Source organism: Myotis daubentonii, chromosome 5 (genome assembly GCF_963259705.1).
Source record: "Myotis daubentonii chromosome 5, mMyoDau2.1, whole genome shotgun sequence".
Classification (NCBI taxonomy): domain Eukaryota; kingdom Metazoa; phylum Chordata; class Mammalia; order Chiroptera; family Vespertilionidae; genus Myotis; species Myotis daubentonii.
In genome coordinates this window covers 36421982-36435585 of record NC_081844.1, presented here as the reverse complement: position 1 = coordinate 36435585, position 13604 = coordinate 36421982, and the positions used below count along the sequence as shown (strand labels likewise).

At 42.8% G+C, this 13604-nt stretch overlaps 1 protein-coding gene across 3 annotated transcripts in view; it reads left to right on the top strand.

Annotated features, from left to right (window-relative positions):
• Window positions 1–1821: 1821 nt before the first annotated feature.
• Window positions 1822–13604, top strand: part of KIF13B (kinesin family member 13B) — a 217554-nt gene continuing 205771 nt past the window's right edge. For all 3 annotated transcript variants that reach the window (XM_059697578.1, XM_059697576.1, XM_059697577.1), the window contains exon 1: window positions 1822–1973. In XM_059697578.1, the coding sequence (XP_059553561.1) occupies window positions 1919–1973 (55 nt within the window). In that variant the 5' untranslated portion in view covers window positions 1822–1918. The remainder of the gene's footprint in view (window positions 1974–13604) is intronic.

Below are 13604 nucleotides of genomic sequence, written 5' to 3'. Positions count from 1 at the left end.
AACCCGTCGGATCTAGACAGGTGAGTGGTAAAGCAGACTGGGTGGGGCTATGGTGAACTGGAGAGACCTGCCTCTTATAAAGGTGGCCACTGCTTCTCAATTCCAGTCTATATTTCCAATATGTAATATAGGCCCAGTATTGTATATGAAAATCTCCTGATTTTCAGGCATTGGTCAATACTGTTGGGCCAAACAGAATACATTTGCAGTCCAGATCTTGCCACAGACCACCAGTAAACAGTCTCTGTTTGGGCTTTGTTAAAAAAAAAAAAAAAAAAATTCAACTGAGTAAATGTGAAAATCTAAGTGATTTGTGAATTGGGCAGCATCCCATGCAGCAACCAGAAGGGAGCTCTGAGTAGAGCAAAATGGAAGGGTTTTATAGGAAAAAGGGTGGGACAAGGGAGCTCTTAGAAAAGAAAAGATATCGGGGGAGGGCAGGGACTTCTTTGGGGAAGAGAAGGGGAAGGGTTTTTATGGTGTAGATTGCCCCTTCTTTCTATGGGAGAAAGGAGAGGGCCTATTGGACAGATCACTGTTGCTTGACCAAAAAATTCCATACTGGATGATTAAGAGACTGTGTTTTTTTTAAAAAATAGCTTAATAAAGAAATATTTTAGCACTAGCTGGGTGGCTCAGTTGGTTGGAGCATTGTCTCCTACATCAAAAAAGTTTCGGGTTCAATTCCTGGTCAGGGCACATACCTAGGTTTCGGGTTCCATCCCCATTTGGGGCATGTACGGGAGGGCAGCAGATCTCTCTCTCTCTCTCCTTCCCTTCCTCTCTAAAAAAATCAATAAACATACCCTCAGGTGAGGATTAAAAAAAAAAAAAAAGAACTAATTTTAGCCCTGGCTGGGTAGCTCAGTTAGTTAGAGCATCAGGTTATGCCAGGGTTGTGGGTTTTAGGTTTGATCCTGGGTCAGGGCACATACAAGAATCAATCAATGAGCTCATAAATAAGTGGAATAACAAATTGATGTTTCTCTCTCTCTTAGAAAAATCAATAATCAATAAAAAAAGAACTAATTTAGTGTGGCTTTCTACTGCAGGCTAGACTATACATGTAAGTAAGATACAGTTTTAAGAAGTACACAATAGGAGAGACATAAATAGCTGCAGTATAAATGCTATAACAGAGAAAAAATGATGGCTAACATTTATTGAGCACTTTTTTTGTGTGTGCCAGGTAGGTTTTAAGAGCTATACATGTATTAACTCATTTAAAACGCACAACAATCCTACTGTCTTCATTTAACATATGAAACAACAAGCACAGATCAGTCAAATCACTTGTGTGAAGTGACCCAGTTGGAAATTGGATTTGAACTCAGATTGGTTCCAGAGACCAAGGTCTAGCCTGGAAGGGAGGCAGGGGGTGGAGAGGTATATACTTTACTATATACTATAAAGACATCCAGAGGAGGTAACTTTTGACTTGTCTTGACGGATGGTTTTGGTAAACAAGGCCTGGAGGGCAATCTAGGCAGGGGAAATAATTCGAGCCAGGAATCAAACACTAAATTGGCAGGTAATGAATCTGAAGAGGTTGCAGGGTCTCCAATGTCAATTACTTAACTATTTGTTCTCACATGAGGTATCAGCTCATCGACAGATTATGAGAACAAGAACGGTGTAGCAGAGGGGAATTTGCGAGGTCTCTTGAGAGCCAAGCGCTCAGTTCTCCCAGCCAGCCACGACCACCTTCAGGGACTACAAATCCCGTCAGGCAGCGGGGCGCGCCCAGAGCCCAGCGGCCTGCCCCGCCCCTGCCCAGGCCCCGCCTCCGCCCAGGCCCCGCCCCTATTCAGGCCACGCCCCTCCTGCCGCAGCCCCCTACCGCCGGGTCAGCCCCGAAGAGTTGCCCGGTGGCCACGGCAGACGGAAGCCGAGCGAGAGTCTCGGCGGTGGCGGCAGGATGGGAGACTCCAAAGTGAAAGTGGCCGTCCGGATCCGGCCCATGAACCGAAGAGGTGAGAACCGAGCCCGCCCGGGGCCGCCTCAGCAGAGGCGGCAGGTGCCTGGTGCGCCCCTTCGCGGCGGCCGCCCTGTGGGGTCCGGCTGCCCCGCCCCTGGAGTCCGCATCCGGGCTGGAGGGCGGCCCGCGCTCCCCGAAACCCTGTCCTCCACGCGCGCCCCGCCTGTGCGGGACGCCCCTCCCCTCGTCTGCACCGCGTCCCGGGGCGCCGCGGGCCCCACGTCCCGGTCCGCTGCCCCTTCCGCCGGCGCGTCCACCCCGCCCCGCGCCCTTTCTCCCTCTCGCCCTCTCGCTTCCCCCTGCCCTTCCAGGAGGGCGCCCTCGTCCCTGGCCCCGGGCTCCCTTCCTCCTCTCCCCACCCATTCCCCTGGGCCCTGGCCTCGCGGGTCCCCGCTGTCGCCCTGCCAGCTGTCAGTGCGGCCCCCGCCCCTTCGGTCTCACCCCTCCGGCCAGGCCGGCAGCCAGGCACCCCCAAGCCCCACGTCACCGGCCCAGTCGCCCTAACCCTGCACTTTGGTGGCTCGAGGCAGGGAAAATGGCAGGGAGTGTGGTCTGCGCCTCCTGAGAAAGCACCCAAGTGCAAACATTGCTTTTTGACGGTGTATTCCTTTACCCTGGACGGTCACATAGGGTGGGAAGGACTTTGAAGTTGGGTAAAAGATGTCTCCCTACTCCCACACTTTCTGACTGTTGAGAAAGTTTTGTTTTTGCTTGAAGTCATATTGCTCATCTCTCAACAATAGTTTAAAGTGCCAAGATTCTTGTGAAATTGTATCTTTCAGACATTCTCTCCAATCTGCAGGGAGGGTAGAGAAAGCAGATAAACCAAGTACATTTTAAATCCTCTTTAGACAGGCAGATGGCGTGGAGAGAGCCCCAACTCCAAGTCCGAGGGCTTTCATATTCAACTAGCAGTGTGACTGGGCAAGTTACTTTAAATGAGATGATATATTTCAAAAACACTTTCTGTATAAGGTTATGTTATTGGGGGAGGGGGGGGGTCACTATGATAATCCCAGGAGGTGACTTTTCAAGATTCTTAACTAATCAGAATCATTTGTATGTTTCAGAGTCGTGTTTTAAGTCAGCGACTGTCAACCAGTGTGCTAGGAGAATTTTTAAAAACATGCAATACCTGATTGTTTAGTCAGGGGCACTGACCTATTTTCCCTTAGATTGTCAAATAAAGAAATGACAACAGCTAAACACCATAGCCGTCTGGTGTGAATGAATCAAAATTTAGATTTTGAGGGAAGTACTATCATTTTTTTTGTTATATAAGCAAAAATATGTATTTTTTGGCGTGCCACAGAATTCTAGTAATTAGTTTATGTGTGCCATGAGCTGAAAAAGGTTGAAAATCGCTGTTCTGAATTGTTCTTACCACTTCTTTGCTCATAAGTGTTGTTTAAGTCTATGTAAGAATCATGAGTTGTTTTCCACTTTTCCTTTTTGCTATCTTTTGTGTATAGTGAGATTATTACATATAGCTCGGTCAGTTAATATATACTTTGGTTTGTCCTTCTCTTGGGAGTTGGTTTATCTCTTCTGTTGGAGTTACAGCTTCTATTGGAGTTGGCGATTCCTTCTGTTCCTGCTAGGTCAGCTTAAGATTGTCATGTGACAAAGAATTTTTCCCTAATAACTCAAACTAGTTTAGTCTTGACCTCACTAGTTCCATGCTCTGAGAAAATGAAAGAACTTAGAGGAACTCTGAAAGTTTTCAAAAGCTTCTGTTCCTTGTTCAGGCATCTTTATTTAAATTCACCTTAAATTTATTACCATTGCAATGATTAGGAAAAACTTTAAAACAGACAAACAAAAAGAAACACTAAGCCACATAAAACACAACTGATGTAGGATTTGATTCTGAAGGGATGACTTTAGCACATTCTTAAAATTTCTTTTTCATGAAAAACTTGGAAATGTCAGTGCTAAAATGAGGCAGTTAACCAACCACCACAAAAGACCTGTCTCAGGTAGAATCCCCCCTGCCCCGCCCCCCTCCCCCGTTTTAGTTTTGAGGGAAGTACTATCTTTTTTACTTATAAATTGTCATTAGATTGTAATAATTATCAGTATCTGAGTTTTGATGGAATAATCATTTTAGCTGTGGAATGGATGTTAGCTTTTCCTTTGGCTGAACGCATTTTTAAATTAAGGTTTATATATGGGTCCATTATCATGTAAATAGAAGTGCATTATTTGTGATAAACTGCCTCATGGTCTTATATTTCCTGAAAGCACATGGACTTCTTTTTTCAGTGATTACCACAGATAATTAAAATTGATTCTATTTCTATTTTGTCACTAAGTAGTTGTTCACATAAATCTAGAGGTTTTTATGGAACGCAATGTAGTGAAATTTTAAAGTCAGTGATATTTAAACTTCCATCTAGAGTTTGTTTGAAGAAGCTAAAACAAAACCATATTCCTTTCCAGTAATTTTAAAATGAATCATATTGCTTTGACTAATTATTACTTTTGGGAAAATTAATGTATTAAGTAAAAGTATATGATTATGACAAATAGTAAACTTTTAGTCATAATTGTTTCTCTCTTAATATATTAGTGTGGGATCAACCTCAGAATGACTCTTCACAAATAAGAATCAGATGAGAATGGGTTGGTTACTGGGATGCTGTAGTTTTACTGTACAGACTTTGATATTTGGAATCACATTAGCTACCTTTTGAGGAAAATCTGAAATTTGCAAGAAGCTCTAGTGTACTATTAAGTTCTTCATGTGATTCAGTGTCTGACTGTGCTTAGGTGTTAAGGTAGTTAGTTGGCTTATTACTTTACATTTATCGGGTGGAATAAATGTTTCAGTCATTTTTGCTAAATTAAATAACAAGAGTTGTAATGGCTAATGAATATGCTTTTTAAAAAAATGTTTATTGTTGAAAGTATTACATATGTCCCCTTTTTTTTCTCCCATTGACCCCTTATAGCCTGCCCCCCATCCCCTTAATTAATATTCTTTTGTCTGGAATATCTTTCTTTTTTCTAAAACATATTTTAATGACTTTTTACAGAGAGAAAGGGAGAGGGATAGAGAGTTAGAAACATCGATGAGAGAGAAACATGGATCAGCTGCCTCCTGCACACCCCCTACTGGGGATGTGCCCACAACTAAGGCACATGCCCTTGATTGAAATTGAACCCGGGACCCTTTAGTCCGTAGGGCAACGCTTTATCCACTGAGCCAAACCGGTTAGGGCTGGAATATCTTTCTTGTTACACATTTAACGTTATACTAACAAAACAAACAAAACATAAAAAGGAAAGTCTCTGACATCCTTCCATCTTGACAACTCACACTCGTTTTGTCTTATATCCATTCCACTTTGTGTTCACAGGCATATGTAATTTTACAGTTCTAATTTTACTTTTGAAAAGGATAGACTTGTTTTGTCATGAGCTCTTGAAGTTAGTTCTATTTGCAAATATTGTTTGTTTTTTATGTTATCTTTTAGACTCATACAACTCACCAGGTAACTCTGGTTGTGTTCTTCTATATACTGTAAAGAACACCCATTCATACATTATTAATCAATCTAATTATTAAATGAACTGAAAGTTTTACAAGCATAATTGATGGTACTAGTGAGATCAGTGACACTCTCCTGTTCAGGAATTTGATCTTTTATAACTTTAGGTGGTTTAAAAGATATTTGATACTTATTGAGTGCCTGCTAGGTGTGTAGCTTATATATTATGGGCTCTTATTACCTGTCCTCAAAGGACTGCCCATATTTAAATATGTATAAGATCAACTACCAAAATTTAATAAATCTATATAAAAAGTATTTGGAAAATACCTTTGCTGGCTACCTAGCCTAAAGTGGTGAAATCAGAAATTACACTAGAAATTTAGCTAGGGAGAAAAACAGTAAAATGGATTATATTGAAAGTGTTAGTAAGCATGGACAATATATATTTATTTCATCAGGCATTTCTCAAGGGTTTACTTCCCATTTTACAGTACTTGATGCAGTGAAAAACATAAAGAAGAATGTGATATCTAGTAGAGCTCAATGCATAAGTAAATTACTGTCTAGTATACGTGGAAAGATTATTATATAGCCACTAGAGGCCAGGTGCATGAAATTCGTGCATGGGGGGGGACGGGGTCCCTCAACCTGGCCTGCACCCTCTCCAATCTGGGACATCCCTCTTGCAATCTGGGACTGCTGGTTCCTAAGCACTCACCTGCCTACCTGCTTGATCGCCCCTAACCACTCTGCCTGCTGGCCTGATCATCCCAACTGCCTCTGCCTGCCTGCCTGATTGCCCCTAACTACCTCTGCCTACCAGCCTGATTGCCCCTAACCTCTGTGCCTGCCAGCCTGATCGCCCCTAACTGCCCTCCCCTGCCAGCCTGATCGCCCCTAACTGCCCTCCCCTGCCGGCCTGATCGCCCCTAACTGCTTCCCTGCTGGCCTGATCGCCACTAACTGCCTCTGCCTTGGCCCTCGCAACTGTGGCTTTGTCCAGAAGGAGGACCAGATGACCGGAAGATGTCTGGTCGACCTGGTCTAATTAGCATATTGCCCTTTTATTAGTATATATTAAAAATGATGAAAATCAAAACCATTTACAAGGAAGACTGTTTTCTATGTTAGAAGTAAAAACAGAATGTAATATGGTATGTGTAACTATATTGAATCTTTTATGGTAATCCACTGAATCTGCTATTATGATCATCAACACTAATAAAAGAGAAAAATGGTAATTGGCGTACGAGCTACCCTTTTCATTGGCTAATTAGGGCTATATGCAAATTAACTGCCAACTAAGATTGGCAGTTAACTGCCAACAAGATGGCGGTTAATTTGCATATGTAGGCACAATGCAGGGAGGCGAAAGGGAAAGCAGGAAGAAGCCCCCTGCCACTGACAGTGATTGGAAACCCAGGGGGGAGCTAAGAGCTGGGGGGCAGGGCAAAGGCGGCCCTGGGGCTGCCTTTGCCCTGCCCCCCAGCCATGATCGGAGAATCAGGTGCCTTTTCCGCCCTGGCCAGTGAGAGCAGGAAGTAGGGGTGGAGCCAGCAATGGGAGCTGAGCACGGTCGAAGCTGGCAGTCCCAGGAGCTAGGGGTCCCTTGCCTGGGCCTAAAGTGAAGCCCACGATCGCGGGGCCACTGCAGCTGCGGGTCCCCGCTGCCCGGGCCGGACGCCTAGGCCAGAGACGTCAGGCCTGGGCAAGGGGCCGATCCTGTGATTGGAGGGTGATGGGGGTCAACGCCTGAGGGCTCCCAGTATGTGAGAGGGGGCAGGCTGGGCTGAGGGACACTCCCCCCCCCCCCCCCCACACACACCCAGTGCACGAATTTCGTGCACCGGGCCCCTAGTTATTATATAAAATGTAAACAGGAATGGGCAAAGGCTAGAAAGAAACATGAAAAAAATGATATTGCTTATTCTCTTTGGGAGAATTTTATTTCCTAAAAACTTGCTCTTAGTGTTGTCCAATATTGAAGTGTGCTTTATGGTTCATGCTTATGCGGAAATGACTGTCTTGTGAAAAGATAAGATTAAAAGGTAAACACCTATAGCAGATTGCTAGGTAACTAAGTGCCAGGTGAGTGATAGGGAAATATAGGAATTTAGAGGAGTGAAAGATCCCTCGAAGGTGGATGGTTAGGGAAGGCTTCTCTGGGGAGGGAGAACTTAGGCTGGACTTGGAGGAGGGAGCATATGATTGGAATGGGTGCTAGATAGGAGGGAGGGGAAAGCATTGGTTTTTGAGGAGGAAGTATGGCCTGAGAGCAAAGGCACAGAAACAGGAATGAGCTAGGCAAGTTTAGGCAGCAGAGACAGGCTTAGCCTGCCAGAAAGGAGGGTTCTATGAGGTTGACTAGAGAAGGATGAGATTAGAAAGGCAGGGTGAAATTACAGGGAGCCCTGACGCTAGGTAGGCCCAGAAGTCCGGGTTTAGGGTGCCTGGTCCATGTGCTCTAATTTAGCTTTTTAGAACTTCATGTGGGTCTCAGACACAAGCATGAAGGAGAAAGATTGCCAGATCTCAGGGCAAGATTGCAAACTTGGGTAGATGACTGATTCAGGATATAGCCGGGCAACATTTAAGAGCTCATGATGAAAATGAAGCATGTGAATGGGAAAAGTAAGGAGGCCGGTCAAAACCAAGCAAGCAGTCATGAATCAGAGACAAAACTGAAGTTGCTCTCATATCTTGGCTATTGTAAATAATGCTGCAATGAACATAGGGGCACACATATCTTTTTGAATTAGTGTTTTGGATTTCTTTGGATAAATACCCAGAAGAGGAATTGCTGGGTCATAAGTTAGCTCTATTTTTAATTTTTTTAAAAATATATTTTTATTAATTTGGGAGAGGAGGGTAGAGGGAGAGAGAGAGAATCATTGATCAGCTGCCTCCTGCGCAGTCCCGACTGGGATTGAGCCTGCAACCCGGGCATGTGCCCTTGACCAGAAACGAACCCAGGACCCTTCAGTGCGCAGGCCCACTCTTTATCCACTGAGCCAAACCAGCTAGGGCTATTCTTAATTTTTGAGGAACTCCATACTGTTTTCCATAGTGGCTGCACCAGTTTACAATCCCACCAACAGTGCATGAGGGTTCCCTTTTCAAACAAGTCAGAGAAAGACAAATACCACATGATTTCACTTACAAAATAAACCAACAAACTCGACAGAAGCAAAAATAGATACAGAGAACAAAATGATGGGAGAGGGTTTAGGGGAATGGGTGAAAAAGGTGAAGGGATTAAGAAGTACAAATTGGCACTTATAAAAATAGTTATAGGGAATACAAAGTACAGCATAGGGAATATAGTCAATAATATTATAACTATGTATGGTGTCAGGTTGGGTACTAGACTTATTGGGGTGAACACTTCGTAAATTATATAGATGTCTAATCACTATGTTGTATACATGGTACTAAATATTGTATGTCAACTGTAATTGAAAAAAAATTTAAAAAGACAAGGTAAGACTGAGGAAATAGGAGGAAGCTTAGAAGGCCCTGGCAGTCAGTTAAGAAATAGCTAATCCTTAGCTTAGGAAATGAAGGGGCAGGGTAGGAGGTGAGAATCTGTTTGAAACAAGAAGGTGTTTTGACCCTGTGGCCAATGGTGATTCTTTGGCTTTTTCAGAGAGGACTGATGTTGGAGTTAAAGATGACTGGATGGAAATTTCTGACATGTTTTGTAAAACAGAAGATACTTGTTTTCATAGCAGCTGCTGGATATGCTAATGGAAATGAGACACACACATCTATTACACCATTCTTTTGTTTCTACTGTCAACTCAGTGACTGAAATAGGAATTTATACACATAGGGCCAGAGCTTTTGGAGAAGAAAGTATAATTTTTATAAAATAATATAAAAATGTGTTTGAATTGGTATTTACTTTTATTCCCTCACCTCCATAAAACAATGGCTAATATATAACTTTTCTAATTCTTAAGTTCTGAAGATGGAAGAAACCACTGATAAAACTATTCATTAAGCAGATGAGTTGAGATGTTTATTGAGCAGAAATGAATTTAATATTGATCTTTATGCTTGCTGATCAAGTCTCCTTGTGTTTAGCAGAGCATGCTCTTTAAAAAATTTGGCAAAGGCCATCAGTGTACTCTATGGGGAAGTGTGTGAAGGTGACTGGTCTATGAGATACAAATCCATGACTTAATTGGTACTGGGCTTTAGCTCTCAGAAGCTGTAGATATCATTAAAAGATGGTATTGAGCCTGGCCAGGGTGGCTCAGTGGTTGAGTGTCAACCTATTTAACAGAATCTCAGAGAGGTTAACTCCCCGGAATTACTAAACCGTTATTTTGGAGATTGAATTTCACCTGCTTTGCCATTAAAGCCTATACTTTTACTATTATATTGGACACTAGAGGCCCAGTGCATGAAATTTGTTCACTGGTAGGGTCACTTGCGGCTGTGGGCTGCCGGCCAGGTACTCCCTCCCTTCTCCTGGCTGCCTGCCACTGCCACTGCCACCGCCGCTGCAGGCCGGGGCCTCCCTCCCTCCCTGGCCCACCCCGTCCCCTGGTTGAACTCCCATACAACTCTTGGTCGAGGGGTCAAGGGTACCTTGCATCGCTGAGTTTATATAATTTTCAAAGATGTGCAGGATACACAAGAAACATAAGTCATGATCTTTGACCAAAGAAGCTCACTGTTTTGTTGGTAATAAGAGATGCACAGGTGAGTCAATTATAAGAATACATCTACACAATGCAATGATGACAATGCATTATGAATTAAAGAAATGGGGGTGGGCCTTCAGAATGATGAGGAATGAGTTTAAGACTGTGGGCAAAGTGGAAGGCATGGCATTTGGGGTACACAAAAGGAGTGGTAGGAATTAGCAAGTCATTTGCAAGAACAGTGAAGAAATTAGATGTAAAAATTCAGATATCAGGAAGGAGACAGTATAATTCACAGTTATTCACAGGTAACAGTGTGCTGACATGGTCCCAAGTGCAGAATTAGATTATTTCACTTAATCCTCACAACAATGCTAGGAAGTATTTATATTGTAATTCCATTTTACACATTAGAAAATGGGAATTTAGGCAAGTGTAGCAACTTGCCCCAAGTCACATAACTACAAAGTGGAGTAACTGGCGACTGGAACCTAGACAGTTAAACTCCAGAGCCCAAGCCCTTAAATTCTATGCTTTGTTGGAAAAGTTGAAAGAGTAGTTGGAAGAGTATGCAGCGGTTCTCAACCTGTGGGTCGTGAACAATGAAAATACATCCTGCATATCAGATATTTACATTACGATTCATAACAGTAGCAAAATTACAGTTATGAAGTGGCAACAAAAATAATTTTATGGTTGGGGGTCACTACAACATGAGGAACTGTATTAAAGGGTTGTGGCATTAGGAAGATTGAGAACCACTGGATAGGGAGTGAGGGGTGAGAAGAGTGATGAAAGTTGCCTTTCCTGAAGAAGAGAGGTTTGTGGGGAGTAGAGGGATATGAAATTATTTAAGTGAGGTATGGGCAGATTAAGAAGGATGTCAAACATTGTTTGAGGAGTACAGTGACTATATAGACTATAGAGCAGTGGCACTGTTAAAGTGATACTTTAGGAAGATAAATTACTCTGTGTGCCTTTACTGTCCCCACAAGCTAATAAGTTAACTTGCTACTATTTCATGGATGCTGATAGAAGACATGGGACTCCTAGGTCAGAGGACTTGCTCATGGCACAGCAAGCAGTGTGAGCAGTTTTCCTTGCCTGCAAATCTCACAAAGGTGATGAGGAGGAGTCTAGTGGGTTTGTGTTGCATTTGAGGAACACTGAGCTTGGGGAATCCGTTGCTTTAAAGTGGTGAGCAGGCCTACTCTTTGTCCTGAGGGAAGAACTAGTCCCTCAAGGTGGTGGGCTGCAAATACATTTCTGGGAGATGGGCTGGGTAAAGAGCTTTTATGGCCTTGCATTCTAGATTTACCCAGAAAGAAAGTGTCAAGGCGATTTGAAAGAAATTTAGGAAATATAGAAAGACTAACTACAAAACTTCTGATTAAGATGACTAATTGAATAAGTCATCAACTGGGATCAGAAGTATAAGAGAAGCAGGTTTTACGGTAGAGGTATGGGATATGACGAGTTCTATTCTTAGACACTCAACAATATTTAGTCTGTGTCATGTGCATGTACTGTACCTATAACTATGAATAAGATAAGAAACTCAACAGACTTGTTGATTTTTAGGTGTCTGAAGTGCAGCCAAGTGAATGGATCTAGAAGACTGTTGTATATATGAGTCTGAAACAAAGGGACCGGAGATACATGTAGATTTGGGAGTCATTACTATATTTAGACGATAGAATACCAAATTAAGGCATGTTCTTTATTTGGAAGGAGGACACAAGCCAAGGAGGAAGACATAAGGAGAAGCAGGTGAAAGTAATGTGGAAGCCAGGGGGGAATGTGTCCCAAAAAGGTCAGTAGACAGATATCACAGGAGTGGCATGCATGATAATACTGAGTTGTCTTCAGCGGATTTGGCTTGATGGCAGTCAGTGGTAATTTTCAGAATAATTTTGACTGACTGAATGAATGAGTCGGCGTGTTGGTAGTGAGCTGAGAAAAAAGTGGGTGTGCCAATGTGGAGGCAGTGAGTTACATGGATGTTCTTTCACAAAGTCCATGTAAAAAGGAAGGATGAAGAGTGGTATCCAGAGATGTAGTTAGGAACAGGCTTTTTTTTTTTTTTTTTTTTAAGGTTGGGAGATGTTTAAGCTTTGTTATAGACAGAAAGAGGTAACAGAGAGGGGAATTTTTGAAATATGAGAGGAAGAGGATAATTATATAATGGGAAAGCCCTGGAGTGCTTAATTTTCTTGATGAAGTAGAATATGAGGTTATTAATTAAGAGTAAGAAGAATTGAGTTGGCTGAGATCTTTAGAGTAGTGAGTATTTAGAAATATGACTAAAGGATTCTAACCATATTTTATAACTATTGAGTGCAGTGGGTCATTCCTTCTAAGTTTTTAAAAAAGATATAATTCATGTATCAAAAGTGTATAATTCAGTGGCTTTTAGTGTATTTGCAGAGTTGTGCAACCATTACCACTATCCAATTCCAGAACATTTTCACCATCCCAAAGAGAAACTCTCTCCCATTAGCAGTCACTCTTCACCCACTCCCCACTCCAGCACCCTCCCCCTCTTCCCAGCCCCTGGCAACCACTAATCTACTTCTGGTCTCTATGGAGTTGCCTATTCTGGACATTTCATATGAATGAAATAATACAATTTGTAGGCTTTTGTATCAGATTGTTTTTACTTGGCATATTGTATTTAGGGCTTATTTTTGCATGTGCCCTGACTGGGGATCAAACTCGCAACCTTTTGGTATCTGGTTGATGCTCTAATCAACTGAGCTACTTGTCCAAGGCCAATACTTCATTCCTTTTTAAAGCTGAATAATATTTTGTGATGTGAATATGTTGTATTTTGTTTGTCCATTCATTGGTTAATGGGCATTTACCTTGTTTCCACTTTTTGGTTTTCTATCTATATAAAACACTAATATGCAAATTGACTGAACAGCAGAACGACCTGTGGAATGACCAGTCGGCAGGGGCAGGGCTGGCAAGTGGGCAGCTCTAGGCCAGCCAAGGCAGGTGCCAGCAGGGGTCCCCCGATTGCCCCACCAGTTGCCCCACAGATCGGCCCTGATCGCCGGCCTGGCCTAGAGACCCTACCCTATATATTGGGAACAGTCTTTTAGATTTAAAAATTAAAACCTGGCAAGGCTACTCTAACACTGAAAAAATAGGATGATGCAGTGATGACATGCATGGACTCTGGCTTGCACATTTTGTGGTCAGCCCTGATTCTGACACTTATAACTTCTCTCTGCTTTAGTTTTTCCACCCATAATATAGGGAAAATGTTACTACTGCCTCAGAAGGATCATGTTATCTACTACTTTTTATAATCAGGGCAAAAAATTGTAGCTGCCCATAGAACAGCAAGATGCCTTTCACCTGTATGAAAAGTATGGTCACTGGTGCATGCAGCGTCCCGGATTGTGAGGGATGTCCGACTGCCAGTTTAGGCCCGTAAACCGGCAGATGGACATTCCCCGATGGGTCTCG